Source organism: Haliotis asinina, chromosome 10, assembly GCF_037392515.1.
Source record: "Haliotis asinina isolate JCU_RB_2024 chromosome 10, JCU_Hal_asi_v2, whole genome shotgun sequence".
Classification (NCBI taxonomy): domain Eukaryota; kingdom Metazoa; phylum Mollusca; class Gastropoda; order Lepetellida; family Haliotidae; genus Haliotis; species Haliotis asinina.
Window position 1 is genome coordinate 45131136 of NC_090289.1, and position 15802 is coordinate 45146937.

Consider the following 15802-nt stretch of genomic DNA (forward strand, 5'->3'; position numbering starts at 1 on the left):
TATTTGATAAGGATCTGATATTGATTTGTTTATTCATACTCAAAATGCGTTTGTTAGCGATGTCGTTTAGGAGACCAAGGTAAACATGGTACCATTATCTCACTGATGTTAGGTTATCCAGTTCATATAATTGTCATAATCATGTTGCATTTTTTTACATCTTTTAGAATATGTTTTGGAAGACCATCGATCATGATTATTCTACGGCGTTCATGTTTAAATATAATCTTTTAGACCATCTGAGTTTGTATCTCACATTTAATTAGTCAATTTGCATCAAATATTTGTTGATTTCAATCTCATTACGGGCAGCTGATTGGCATACTGCGGTATGTTTGTAAGGCCCAACAATGACCAGCCCGAGGGTTTGAGCCAATATTAGATCTCTGTGTTTCGTGGCATGAAAGTCAGGGATATTAATTGTTTGGACGTTTTATTACAATGCTACATGTGTCACGTCCACTTGTCACATGTCACATGGAGGAGGAAATAGATTCAAAACGTATCAGTAAATCTTGTAGCCTGTCATGCAATTGCCCTGACATGACAGATTGGCTAAAACTATGACACTTAGGTAACTATTTTTACTATTTTTGGAAGTATATGTAAAACACAGGTATTGGTTTTGTTGTCATTTTTAACAATGCCTGTTCGTTATCACTTATCCTACAGTCTTGAACAGTTGGATTGTCTACAGTGCGAGCTGTCCGCTATGTTACAACTAGTTGAAGCATGTTATCTACTGACATATACTTCATGGAATCTTAAAGGTACAATATTAATAAAGGGTCACAGAGAATCAGTGATTACTGGGTGTTAACAAAACGAAAACAGTCTTCTGCTCTATTGGTAGCAAAATAAACACACACGCGCGCGCACTCACGCGCGCCCAAACGCAAACTGTTCATTCAAAGAAGTGATTAAAATGTGTTGGTACATGTGAAAACGAACATGAATCTAAATCATCCCCTTGCCTAATGTTGACTATTCACATCCGATTTTGCAAACACGCGTTTTAATATCAAATGTCATGTAAATAATTCAGCCGCATGTTTCAGTTCAATGCTCTTAGTGTACGTTTGATTTTGCCTTTAATATTTACTATTTTTCTGGTTTTGATAAAAAAGGATAATTCTGATCCAGTGTATACAAACGATTGTTTCGCAAATAGCATTGAATTCAATGAAAAAAACATTTTCAAACATTTTTGTGATGAACTCAACTCAGTTTTTCCCGCAAGAGTTCCTTCAAATGTATTTTCATCTTCACTAACAAACAAAACAGTTTTTTAATTAGTGCGTAGACGGCTTTTGTTTAGAAGTGATCTTGCAAACATTGACACGGTTTCATTCCCATATTTTCCCATTGGTTAGCAAATGTAAAAGCAGGTTGTCGGTAAACAATCTTGTTCTCTTATCTCATACAAACTGCTATGACATGCTGCATTCCTAAAGAAATAAACACAATATTTTTGCAAATTACAGAGATATTGTTTAAAAGAATAATCTAATGGTATTTGTGGCTTCTGTTGGAAAGTTTTACGTGTTTTATGGCCAAGACCCTCCATAGCGAACGGAGGATTATACAATTAACAATAGAAAAGTGTTAAAATTCGAATTCAGAGAAGGCGCATGTTTGTCAACAACACATTAACGCAAATATGATCGGCTTGGTGTCACGTGATCATTGCTATGGAGACGAATGAGTGCATCTTGAGGATTTTCGGTGAATGAACCAAATGACACCCATGCCTCCAAAATGATCGTAGCTGTTCTTTTCAAAGGAAAACAAGAAGTGAAGGAATTTCCTCATACGGACAAACACGCTAATGAGTGTTTTTTTGCAATTTGTAGAATCAGTTTTTCAGATTCTTTACAAATAGTCAGCAGAAGGTTTAGTTGTTTGGTAAACTTAAAACACAGAGGCAGACATACCTCTGGCGATTTCCGTCCCGTGCCTTAATCCTAATGGGTTAATTTGCCCTCGTCCCCAGTTCCAGATGAACTAGGGTGCCTCGATGTTTTAATCCTAGGGGTAAAGAGCTCGCCTTGTCAACTACTGCGATATTGCATTGCTCTTTGCACCAATCTGTTCCAGTAGCCATAAGCTTCTCAAAACTGTAGCAAATATTATGTACAAATTTGAGTATGAGTGCTAACTAGGTTTTATAGAAAGCCAAGCATTAAGGGAGAGAAGCGCAGAGTCCAGGGACGCAGTCAAAACACCTTAGCTAGCAGAGGGATTAAAAAGATTACACTTTCATTTTCTGAGTTAAGTATCGGTTTGAAGTTATGTTGACACATAGTTTGGAGATTAGGAATTTCGTAGTGTTCATCACGTGATGACTTCTTTACACTTTCAATAAAGATAAACAATATTTGTACAATTCTGTGTGTTGTCATGTGCCGTCTCGTCCTATCTCCGATGGGTGGATCCTTCAAAATGATGCGTTTTACTTTTAAAATATTTTATAACGATTATATTTTTGAAAATTCAACACAATTCAACTACTCGCTCAACTAAAGGCGTTGCCACTGAATTCCGAACCTACCCTTGTATGTAAAATGTATTTAGATTTTTTGTCTGTACAGGTATTTCAAAGTCCAGCTTCTATTTCGTATCTCCAACGTAGGATAGATCTAAGTCTCCTAATTTTCTCATTTATGAGTTGAGATATGAAAATGTAACGCCAGGAGGGAAAAATTGGTTTCAGCTATCCCCCGAAATAGATTTCTTTTAAAGTAAAAGGTTAAAAAGGTGGTTACAGTACACGAATGGACCAATGAAATCAGTGATGACACAGGGTATTCCAGATACCAGTACATGTTAACGTGTCCAGCCCTACCAACAAAACCCGCCATTCTATGGAATCCGAGAAGGGACATTGTCGCGTTGTCGCGTTGTCGCGTTGTCGCATTGTCGAGCTTTGGTTAATTTTCACCTCATTTTCCTTGTTTTTGAGAGGGCGACAACGCGACAACGCGACAACGCGACAATGTCCCTTCTCGGATTCCATACCATTCACATAGTTGGCATAATATTGTATGTATATGTTGCATCTCTCACACAGATATAATGGCCCGTAAACCATCTGTCTTAACCAGACAGTTACCTGACGGACAAGACAATCCAGTGACAACTTGCTCATTATCGCCAAACCGCGATACAAGCTGGGTTTATAGTGATAGGGTGGGGATTAAAGTAATAAGCAAGCAATAGTTTAGAAATAGAATACCAAATTCTTTATTTATTAAATACAGGAAATACATTCAATTTGATATAACTGCAATTATAAGCTGACAAAAATGGTTCTGTTCTGATGTATAAACTTACTTTAAGGAATTATCGTTTATATTAAAATGACGATGAAATTGACAACACGAAGGTGCGTTATTATTACAAAAATGTACAGAAATATGGAATTGAGACACTGTGTACGGGTGTACAGATAATGCAGATCGGTTGTTCATCGTATGCGCAGTGTATTAATCACTGCTAAATCTCCCATGTTCGAACTTAAACTACGCTGTATCATTAACCCTTTGATATCGACAAGGACACGTGTAACATTATGGATGGCAACGCTTGTTGTGTAGAGCCTGACAACCTTCAGTTGACTTTATTCATCAGGTCAAATCCACAGGACCACTGGACTTAGATTAATCGCATACAGACATTTTGTTATACATAAATATATAAACGATAAATACAGTAATACACATTGCATGACAACAACATCAATGATGTAACGATGGGCACAGTTAAAATGCTAGAAATGTATACTTACTTAAATTTAGCAATGTTCGAGGACATGTGGAATTGATAAGATTACCAAATGCTGCAACATTGTATATGTTCATAATCTGCTTTCTTAATCTATTCCGTGTCTTCGTCCAAACTTTAAGCTATGGCATCTGCATCTAAATCTTGATAGAACTTTTCGGCATACTCTTGTTTGGATAAGAGTTTTTTTATTGTTCGACATTCAAAACCGATTTGTAGGTAGCATACCTCTACCGCTCACTGTCTAGTGATTAAAACGTTCACTCGTCACGCCGAAGCCCTGGGTTCGATTCCACCCATGGGTACACTGTGTGAAGCCCATTTCTGGTGTGCCCCCGCAGTGGTATTGCAGGAATATTGCTAAAAGCGGCTGAAAGAACACTTTCACTCACTGTCGCTCTGCATCATACATGTATGAGGAAAGACATCTATATTGTGTGTTATCCATCTGTAATACTCTGACACTTTGAGTATTAAGGAATCTACGATACTTTGATCGATATTCATTTCTTCACACACAAAGAGCATATAAGGAACAAGCTTTAAAAGTACTTTTGTAAAATGCATAAAATAGACATTGGCAAAGAAAAACAGAGCTTTATAAGTGTGGAAATAACAAAACAAGCACTCCCCTAAATTATATTGTTTGGGTAGGTTTAGTCGCTACTATTCGACAACGCACGAGTATGCCTCCCCCGTTTGTTCCCCTCCCGTGTGCCCCTATTTATCTGGGTGGAACAAAAACAGGCATATTTCTAAACAAACATCCGAACTCATGTAGACACATTGTACGGATTTAACACTTTCTCTTTCTGTTGTCTTCGAATTATCCCAATTCTAGCTAAGGCTTGACGCTATTTTCTCTGTCCATGGAAATAGTGCTGTTGTTGACATGGCGTTTGGCACAGGGACGTCGATTGTTCTTGGGCTCAGAGAACAGAGGACAACCATGTTGGGATATGCCAATCTACGGATATACTTAGTGTAAGGTTTATACCATATGTACTGTTGGAGTACATGAATAGAAACAAAATGTTATGTTTATCTTAGTGTCCACGAACCTGGCATTGTTTACATGTCCATATCGTATCTATGTAGCAAAGGACAGGCCACGTGACGAGAGTATTAGTTGAGGGTTACAGTCGGAATTGCTGTCACGTCTTAGGGTCTTAGTGTTAAGAATTCAGCTTGTTCATCCATAAAAGCCTAATTGTGTCTGAGATTCTGTACCCAAGTGTAAGTGCTGAAGGTGTTTAGGTATTCAGAAGTGTTTATGCGAACCTAAAGTGTGATTACAAAGGTCGGTGAATCGCTCCGTTAATTATTGTGCCAAATGTCTTGTAACAAATCTGGTTTACATGAGCACTCACGCTCTGGCTAGACTAAATTTTGGAATGTTATGCAAAATGTTTGAGCATGTTGGCATCACTTTTACGTATAGATCAATTAAAAGCAGTACGCGACAAATGATAACATATGCATATTTCTGAGTGATTGATGATCATATCCTCATGATAAAGTAGAAATAATGCAACAGAATAGTCTTCGTCTCTGTTTTTAACTGTTTCCCTCTTGAAACATTTGGTATTTCGCTACTTCGCTATTTCGCTAGTCTAACACTGCATTCATACGAAACATCCTTGAACAAGGGGCAAATGGGTTTTGTTTGCCGCACGTAGCTATATTCCAGCTATTTGACGTCGGTCTGGTAAGAATCGAGTCTGGACCAGACAATCCATTGATTGAGAATCGATCAATGTGTTAACCAAGTCAGCGGGCCTGGCCACGTGATCCTGTTGGCCGCCTCTTGGGTTGCTGAGGGTCAACTCTAACCCGTATCGTAACGTGTGTGTAAATGGATAGCTGAGTGTTGTTTTACGGCACAGTTCGCATATCATATCACTCTAGCATATCACTGAAGCTGGTGTCTGGACCAGTCAGAAAGTGTTACAGCGTGATCCGTCCTTCAAGGGGTTACCATGATGCATGTGTCAACGTCGCACAACTTAAAGCCACCAGATTCACAGTTTAGTCGCTACAAGTAAGTGAGTGAGTTGCGTTTTACACCGCAATATTTAAGCTATATAGCGGGGGTCTGTAAATAATCGAGTCTGGACCAGACAGTCCAGTGATCAACAACATGTGCATCGATCTGCGCTATTGGGAACCGAAGACATGTGTAAACCAAATCAGCGAGTCGAACCATCCCGTTAATCGCCTCTGTTTGTGGCAAGCATGGGTTTGCTGAAGGCCTATGCTACCTCGGTACTTAGCCGCTGCAAGTACCGCCGTAATACAGTTGAAGTACGTGGTTAAACACCAAACAGACAAACAAACTGGCTACAGTGGATATATTCTGGATATATTCTGGATATATTCTGGATATACTCTGTCGTGGAAAGTCCACAAGGATTTTTATTGTAATTTCAGTTTAATCCCAAGACAATCATCAACACTTCCCTGCTTGACGAAGGTGGTCAAACTGACATGACATGACCACCAGTGATGTCAGAAAATGCCAACTGACCTTCATTTAAGACACATGGTCACTTTGTGGTGAGGTACCAGGGAGCCGTTGTTCCCCAGGTGTATTCGTCCTGTCAGCGAGGATTGGCCAGCTTTACACTATGTTAAAACGACAGTAATGTTGTTTGGTTCTTTGTTTGAAGCAGGTTTAACTAAAGCTGTCCAAAGTTTGCTTGATCCTGCAAGATTAATGACACAGTTTCTCAAGGTCTGTTCACCCATCCCTCCTAACAGTAAATCTGGTCACCTGGTCTGGCCTCTTTGTTTTGGCAGCATACTGCCTCCATTTATGTCATACGTCGAGAGATCAGTGTTATGAGGTTGACAATTCAGCCTTGGCTTGATTAAGTCACCGAGAATAGAACAAGTTCTTGTTGTCATTGGCTTGCTGAAAAGACATTGTGTTTGCTAATTGGTATTGCTAATTTGTTGATGGGCTTATCTGGCTTCCGACATGAAATCATGTATCGTTGTGTCGTGCGAAGAAGAGCTTCATTTGGGTAGAATTGTGAGAAATGAGACCGCTCGTCACGTTGAAGATGTTGATTTTGTTATGCTGCTGAACACAGCATTTCACAGTATACAATTCTTACAATATGACAGCTTTCTGAAAACAATCCGGATCAGACTATCCGGTGACTGATTTAATGAACATGCATGCGCGGGAGAAGACTTGGGTGTGAGGGCTGTGTGAAGTCCATCCGTGTTTTCTCCGACTGTGATGATAATGTAAGACCATTAAAAGCAACAGGAAACTTTAAGCAATATTCGGACTCACTTTTTCTTAACACAGCGTATTAGGATATGAGAGCATTCATCGTTGCCACATGGAGAGAGCTGGCAAAAATGTGTTTTGACGGTGGAATTTGTTGTAGACGCATTTACTTATCAACAGTCGGGAGAACGTAAGATCAGGGTTAGAATACTGGTCTCCAGTAACCCATGCTTGTCATAAGAGGCGACTGGTAGCCAGGTTCGCTGACTTGGTTGACACATGTCATCGTATCCTACTTTTGTAGATAGATGAACTTTGATCACTGGATTGTCTAGTCTACACTCAATTATTTACAGATCGCCGCCATAGAGCTGGAAAATGGCAGTGAAGCAGAGGATACATACCGAAACATGAGTGTCATTAACCTGTTCAGACAATGAGTTATTTTTCAGCTGACCCGAATTTTCTCGTGTGAAAGTGAAAGTAGACACCACAAACAACTCTGGTTACATTGAATTCCAACTGCTTGTTTCGTTAGAAAATGGTCTTTACATTTTAATTTTAATTTCAAACTTTAATAACACAGCATTTCTATATTTTGTGTCGAAGTTTAGGCAGCATATCTTAATTATGAACTCATAGACTGCCCCTGTTTGATGATTCACAATACATATGGCTCACTGGTTACACCTGCTATATTTTCTTAGCTTATTTTTAACGCATAATGCGTTAAAAATACCAGACCGCCAAAGTTTTTTAGCTGCAGAGCCTCGTTTTGAGATGTACACGATTTCCAGGTTTCCGTATGTCAAGCTCGCTGTACGACAGAGCACGCTGCACGACGTGTTTGCAAGGATTAAAAGGAGCGTAGTGTTGCAGTATACAGGTACCTAGACGTATCAAACAATACTGATAATTTTTTATGCATCCAGTTAAATGAATTAGTCTAAAAAACGTGGACTGGTTATCGCACTAAGTTGCGCAATAGGACGGAATACAGTAAGCATGAAACGATATTGTTCTGATATCAATGTCTTGACTTGTGGCATCACATCTATGTATAGGTGTATTAAAAGTCGTTCGGAAAGTTTGACGGTTTTCTTACGTCTTCAACTGTTACATCTATATCCTCATTTACATAGACATTTACATACACGTATACATACAGAAAACGCCCGCTTCTATAAATAACCAATAATGAATACGGGACCGTATACGTCTCTTTAACACATGTACAACATTAACAGGTTAAACTGTCTAGATCCACAACTTGTTTAGGCTGTAAACTGTAAATGGGGTTTTAACTGTTTTACATAAAATGGGATATATGTAAACTGACTTAAACTATGCTGGTTGAGAAATACAGATTAAGAGCAAAGCTCGAAAGTTATTGGTGATGACACGCATGCGCGCCAATGTCAAGCCGAATACATTATATTTTAGATCACCAAGTTGTTTGTTTCTCTTGGTTATCGTGTCAACGTTTCTGAAATAATCCATGATGAATATTCTGAGTTGTTGAACCCAACATTTAATGTGTGTCAATCTGCAAACAGCTCATAACAAATTGGCCTTGAGAGAGCTCCATTCTTCTGTAAGACCGGCGAAGTGTCCGCTTCTCGCCATTCCACACACAGTTGTCAGTTGGTCAACATTGAATGCGGGAAAATATTACGGCAAATCATAACTCTGGTGCCGACATTCAAACTTAGACAATAAAGATCCAAGATAACTATGGCTAGACTCATATTGTTCATTTGTTCATACACACGAGGTATTGTTGTTTATCCGACCTTGACCTTTGCAAAAACGTGCGTCATCAATGATGCTTGACCAATTGCAAATAAATATCCAGGCAACTGACCACAGTAAACCAGGAATGTGGAATGGCCTTTCAACGATCTAGGAGTGAAGGATGCATGCTTCTTTGTGAATGACAAGAGTGAATGTGCCTGATAGCAATGTTTAAGAAATTTCTTGAATGACTTGCATTAAATAATTACTAATGGTTTCATTTCTGTATTATATTGATATTTATTTTGCATAATTATTATAAATATATCGTCGATGCGTTCACGTCCATATGGGATCTGAATGAAAAACAATGACATCTTTAACAGGTTAGACAATATACAAATGCAGTTACAAGAGAAAGGGGATCGGTTATTCCAGCAATTGCCTCGATATATAGGTGGAAATGTAGGTATATTAGTTGATAACCATGAATAGGGGAAGACGTAACACACGAATGGACACGCGAATGGACACAAGCGTTGCCATAGACGTGGGGTGTTTTGGTGTGATTACAGACCTGAACCGGAGTGATGACACTAACGTTGCCGTGGACGGTGGACTTTTTGGGGAGGTGACAGACCTGACCCGAAGTAGGTAGAGTAATTAATATACAAAAAACGGAGATGGTTGACAGGGTCCGGTATATGTTCTTCTAAAATTAATTGTGATTATACGAGTAAATGTCGTATGTGAATCGTTGTGTTAAACAGTGGTATTGGCTATTACATATGGGTAATAGCTTGTGAAATAGGCAAGATTTTATGTAACTAAGCACTTTACAAACGTATAGAATCTGTCATTGCGGTTATACGAGTAAATGTCACAATATGAATCGTTGTGTCTGCCACTTTGGTACGCTGAAATCGTTAAACATCAAACGTCTTATTTTGTTCTAAGAGTTTGGCTAAGAAAGATAAAACCGATGGAAACTAATCACATCTAAAGCCTTTTTTTGGAACAGTCTCTGTCACGATGTGTCCGACACATGCACGTGATCCAATACGTGACGGCTGATCCATGGTAGTGCTAACCACTGTCTCGGGTAATCTGATGCTTTAGCAGTTAAGCCAGGTCAAGAAGGCATTGTCTCTTTGCGCAGGTGTAAGGTGTAACTCGAGTTAATGCCTGGAACTTGTTCTTTGGTGGATATACAGAAATTCTAGTCAGACCTTTTTGGCAGTGACGTACCTAAAGAAGGATGTGTAGAAATCTCAGGATGTGAGAGGCGTGTTGTCAATTTACACCTGATATCACAGTGTGGCGATATTTGTGAAGGGATGGGGAGCTATGTGGATGAACATCAATGGATGGGCTGACACTGTGGATGGGTTGTCCTATTGACCATGAGGTTAATCCGTTTTAAGGCTTAAATACTTTTAATTCAGCATTTGACTCCGAATTCAAGCTGCATGTAAATCCTGTGGTTGCGACTGTTTGAACAATAATCGGAAAAGCCTTTTACTAGCTTTTCATCTCTGGATATAACTCATGCGTGAAGTTGAAGAGTGGAAATTTAGTAGTGTACCTTCAAATGCTCTTTAGGTCAGATATGTGAACATTCACCCAAGAACCTTGACCATAATTTGGTATTGATAAAGAACACAGCACATGTTTGCCACTTAAATGATTGGAGACATCCGTGGTAATTGTAGCCATTGTCCCGGGTTATCTGATGTTTTGGCGGTTAAGCCTGGTCAAGATGTCATTAAATCAGTGTTCAAATCAGTTTAATAACAGTTTTTCTCAAGTGATCGACTAAGACACTTTTCTAGTATGTTTGCAATAATGTAGATCCACTGTTTTATTCTGCTATTTCGTTCCTTATACGTGGACGACTTTCAGACAAAAATGAACGACTGTCTTTGATTTTACACACCTGTGGTGCTTTATTAGCGCAATATTGCGTCATCTCTCCGGGAGGCCTTGGGCTAGCGTAGTGGCTGTTCGCTGTGTGTAGAACATTTCTGAGGTACTCCGCCATGATATTGGTAGCATGTTGATAAATGCGGTGTAAAACCATATCACTCACTCTTTCTCCAGGCTGTGTGGCTGTGATGTGCTACTGGTGCAGCGGAGTGGGAGACGACAGGGAGTGTGAGATTCGCCCCTATGCAGTCCGTACCGGACCAGTCTACCTCAACTGCAGGGCCAACTTTTGTCTGTCTGCCAAGGTCATCGATGCAGGTATGTATAGTAGTAAACGAAGTGCAGTTCCATCTACATATACACTAATATCTTCTATACTTCTAATGTGGTGGTTGAGCAGGACATGCTTGTCTAGGATAGTAACGGGATTTGCCTTGGTCAGACATACCTTTAAGTTTATGCATATCACCGTTTCGAACTTACTTAATATGAAGCTTGTATAGTTTAATCACTGGGTTGTCTGACCCAGACTCGATTATAGATAGACCACTTTGAGGGACAGTTCTAAATGGTGATTTCTACGGAACAGTTTGTACTATGTGAATGACTCCTCACCCTTAAAATGTATGTGTAAAGTACGTCACCCCTCTGTTTGTCATGTACATAATCAGTGACCCTCCATCCCATATTTGTAAGCATAATTGTATAATATTTTTATGCACAAAATTGCTGACCCCACCCTGAAATCATGATCATCCCTCCTAGCCATAATTTATGAACAGCACACACATACATACACACATACGTACACACACACACACACACACACACACACACACACACACACACACACACACACACACACACACACACACACACACACACACACACACACACACACACACACACACACACACACACACACACACACACACACACACGTAGACTCACGTAATGCTCTCACTGTATGATATGTGTACAAATGTGGTGTCATCGAATATGAATTTCTCCACTAACCTGGGGGTACCAACTGCAAACCTAATGCAGATGAATTGCATGAGGATCATGCATCAAATTGCTGAAAGCCATGTGCAAATATTGTGCATGCGACCAGTTCCTTTTTGGTGTACAGGCTTGTTAAGAATTCGCCAATTTTCACTGCGATTCATCATTATTTGGAATCACGGCAATAATCTTTTCAACATTAAGAATGTATTTAACAATACATTAGTTCATGCCTAAACAGTACTCTTAAACAGTATGGGACGTTTTGAAAACACTAGTTTAAAACAACTGACTGAAGTAAATGTGTACATGTACACTAGTGAGCCTACACTTTTGATGGGTGGTATACATCATAATGAACAGATACAACACAATTTACTACGATCCATCTGTCATACTTCACAATATCTTCAATCTGTTCCTACAGAAACTGGTCAAGTGAAGTCGTTCGCCAGGCTTTGTGACAACGTTCCTCGAGGCAACCTCTGCATCCAGGACACCAAACTCATCACGTGCTACGAGTCATGCACAAGTGACCTCTGCAACAGCGGCAACCCCAGCCCCATCCATCTCCCTACCGTCAGCTACGCCGGGGAAGAAATCCCCCCACTCAGCTACAAGGGCGGATACGCCCCAATTCAAAACTACGACAGACTCGGAAGACCATACAAGAGTCACACATTTAAAGGAGCCAGCAATATCAGGTCCGGGCCGAGGCGAGAGATGTGGCTTGCAACGAAACGCCAAGGATTCTTCAGCACCCAGGCAAGAAATTTCCCCTTTATCGTTACCCCAACTCCTCCAAAGGCTGAAGATGTAGAAAGGGGAAGTTCCAAAACCAAGAAGCTGAAACTTGGCATGCAGAAAACAGCTCCTGGGTCAAGTCTGGAAGCAGTGGGTGAAAACAAAAAAATGATTTTGAGTAAAGACTTGAATACGATCCAAGCCAGCACCGGACCCGAGTTGTCCGTCAACCACATAACATCAAACCCTGGCAATAAATTCGTTTCTGTGGCAGACCAAATGAGGACAACTGTCTCTGCCCGGAAAAGGAGCGATTTTGACGTTCCAAGTATTTCTCTGACTGAGATGGCTGCTGCAGAAAAGGTATTCGTTGCGGATTACTCTCAAGAAGATGTGTCGGAGGCAAAGAAGGATGAGAAGAAGGTCATCGATTACAGTGTCAGTGAGACAGAGGAACAGAGCGAGCCCAGTCAGGAAGCCAAGGATTATGTTGCAAGTATTGACCTTTCTTATGGAGAAATTGAACATGAAGAGATGCTGACTAAAGAAAATATCGGAAGAAACCACGGTCTGAGCTTGAACCACGATAAAACCAAAGATGATGAGATTGAAAAGAAGGAAAAGAACGATGCCCGTTTCCTTGGCGAAGATGACACTGAACCGCTGTATGAAGAGGAGTTTGAGGTAGATCCCTTTGGCGAAATCGGACGCGGATCTGATGGAGTGGTGATTTGGCCCAGAAGTGCTCTTGAAGAAGAACTAGAGCGCGAGGAATTGAGAGAAGACGAAGTGCCAATGTCCAATATGATCGTAGAGGAAGACAGAGAAGAAGGCCTCATCCAAACCTTCAGGGCCAACACCACCAAGACCACCCAAGATGCTGATAAAATTGCTAAAGCAGAAGCTAAGGTTCATGAGCCAAAGCCTAAAGTTAATAGTACTACAAAAACTGATAATGTTACTTTGGAAGAAGATACTCAAAGAAAGAAGGAAGGCAAAACGGAGGCTCCTCGCGTTACTAGCTCTGATGTAGATCACAACAAGAAGAGTACCCAGAAGGAGGTTTCTATGGCTCTTGACAATATCGTACAACAGATTAAGGAGATAAAAACCACAGGAACAAAAACGGAAACAACTAAATCCGCACTTGTCACAAACGCAACGACCACCACGTCAACAAAATTGTCAAAACCTGACTATAAAGAAACAACGACTGCGGGGAAACGGAATATTACAATTCCCCTTACCAGCTCTGGAACTCGGCAAACCACCCTCCCGTACATCTGGCGCGAGAAGAGCTCCGAGAGTAACGACTTCAACCGGAATGAGACAGATGCTCCCGAAAACGGTCACAGAAGCACCAGTGCACCAATTGCCAAGAGCACCAAACACCACAGGAACGTACAACTCACGGACTTCCTTCAGCTTGAGGCCAGCTCCATGTTACCCAACACGTCGATGGCTGTCAACAAGACACTGACATCATCTAACCAGACCACTATGGTCCATTGGGGTACAAATGGTCACTCGAAGGAAGACATATTCCTGGATGAATCTCTCACGGAGAATTTGAAAGGGTTCCAGGAGGACCTTGTGGAAAAAACGGAAGCCGAACTAACCGGAAGTGATGCAGGGATGACGGCAAGGGTCAGCTTCTTGTTACAAGCATTAATCCTGCTTGTGTGTTTCATAGTACTTTGAATAAACCAAGGGCACTGTAAAAACTGAAATGCTAAATGTGCGATTTGTCGAAAGTGTCACATTTCGCTGTACAGAGTTGCGTCCCTTAGACGAGCCGAAAAACGTTTATCATTGGTTCATCGTACGTTTCAGGGTTTCTCTATACCCGTATTTGTGGTTGTCAACATAGACCTCAATCACGCTGAACCTTCCTCTCACATCAATCTGACTCGGCGTCAAATATGTTTCATAGTAGCCTTACTTACTCACTCACTCCAACCATGACGTCACGAATGATACACCACCTGATACATTCATGTTATCATTATTTCACGCCTGGGGGCGGTAGGGTAGCCTTGTGGTTAAAACGGTCGCTCGTCACGCCGAAGATCCGGGTTGATTCTCCACATAGGTACAATGTGTGAAGTCCATTCCTGGTGTCCTCCATTGTGATGCTAAGAGCGGCGTAAAACCCACACTGACTCACTCACTATTTCACCCCTGACGGTTGTACGAATTATTATGATGAACTATATATTATGAATCTTTAAACTGAATCTTCTGTTAGATGGACTGAATAATGTGGTTGTATTCTGTAACCACTGCATTGAACAAAATCCTGGCGCGGGACTTTCTGGCAGCTATTTATCGGAGGTTTCCGTACAGTTTGACGTCGATGTACATTTAAAGAAAATGGTACTGATGTGCACCTACTTGTATAAAAGGTATATGTTGTTTGTCATTTAATGGTGATTGTCGTTGTATATAAGTGTTTTTAACATTTGAACACCAGCAGTTGAAAGGACCTTGTAAATTTTTAAAGCAAATGCCAGTAAAATCAGTATATACATGTTAACCGATTGAATAAACATATATAAAGTTTTAAAAAGTTACTAGGCCGTGGAAAAGTATATATTCAAGTTTACAGAAATACATAAGATTAATCCCAGGAAGAGAGACTGCCAAATATGATGTCTAGTCTTTAGGAAAATCAGTATTATGAGGTCTCGTTTTATCTTGAAAGGTACCGACTTCAACGTTATGCCTATCGTTGTATGTCGGGAAATCAGAAAAGCTAACCTGTTACCTTCTTCAATCTTATTTGGCCGATGACAAATTCGTCGAAGGCGTCACAATTAGCTTTTTGGATTCGCGTTCATTTGGCACCAGAAACCCTATGACACTTTGTTCAAATCCGGGTGACCCCGATTCTGTTTATTGGTTCCCACATCAGTTGGTTGGTTTACGCTGCACTCAGCAATATTCTAGCTATACGGCGGAGGTCTGTAAAAAAATGAGGTTTGGACAAGACAATCCAGTGATCAATAGCATGAACATCAATCTACGCAGTTGGGATACGATGACATGTGCCAGCTATGTCATCGATCCTGACCACCCGACTCTTTTGGAGGCTTCTTACGATAAGCACGGGGTGCTGAAGACCAATTCTAACCTGCATCTTCACGGGTCCCATCCCAATTCCATCTGACTTGCTTTGGTATCCCTTTAAACTCAGCACATACATGGAAACAATGTGTGAAGTCCATGTCTGGTGACCTCCGTCGAGGTCGTGATATTGCTTGAATATGGCTAAATTGGCGTAAAATCGACCCCATTGACTAAGCCAAGAGTCAAGCAACCATGTAATCACAATTTAACTACTTTTAAATATCAAGTGTGTGTACTTAA

General features: G+C 40.5%; 1 protein-coding gene across 1 annotated transcript; it reads left to right on the forward strand.

The window, feature by feature from the left end:
* Window positions 1-4675: 4675 nt before the first annotated feature.
* Window positions 4676-14134, forward strand: LOC137298717 (uncharacterized). The gene is made up of 4 exons (XM_067830996.1): window positions 4676-4767; window positions 5558-5604; window positions 10859-11002; window positions 12117-14134. Exons 1-4 carry the CDS (start codon window positions 4676-4678, stop codon window positions 14132-14134), a joined length of 2301 nt encoding a protein of 766 aa, XP_067687097.1.
* The last annotated feature ends 1668 nt before the right edge of the window (window positions 14135-15802 follow it).

Excerpts from the sequence above, each read along its gene's own strand:
- LOC137298717 (XM_067830996.1), top strand. The coding sequence starts at position 4,676 with ATGGCGTTTGGCACAGGGACGTCGATTGTTCTTGGGCTCAGAGAACAG. Across the intron at positions 5,605-10,858 it reads CGCCTCTTGGGTTGCTGAGG|GCTGTGTGGCTGTGATGTGC; the intron begins GTCAACTCTAAC and ends CTCTTTCTCCAG. Across the intron at positions 11,003-12,116 it reads TGCCAAGGTCATCGATGCAG|AAACTGGTCAAGTGAAGTCG; the intron begins GTATGTATAGTA and ends CTGTTCCTACAG.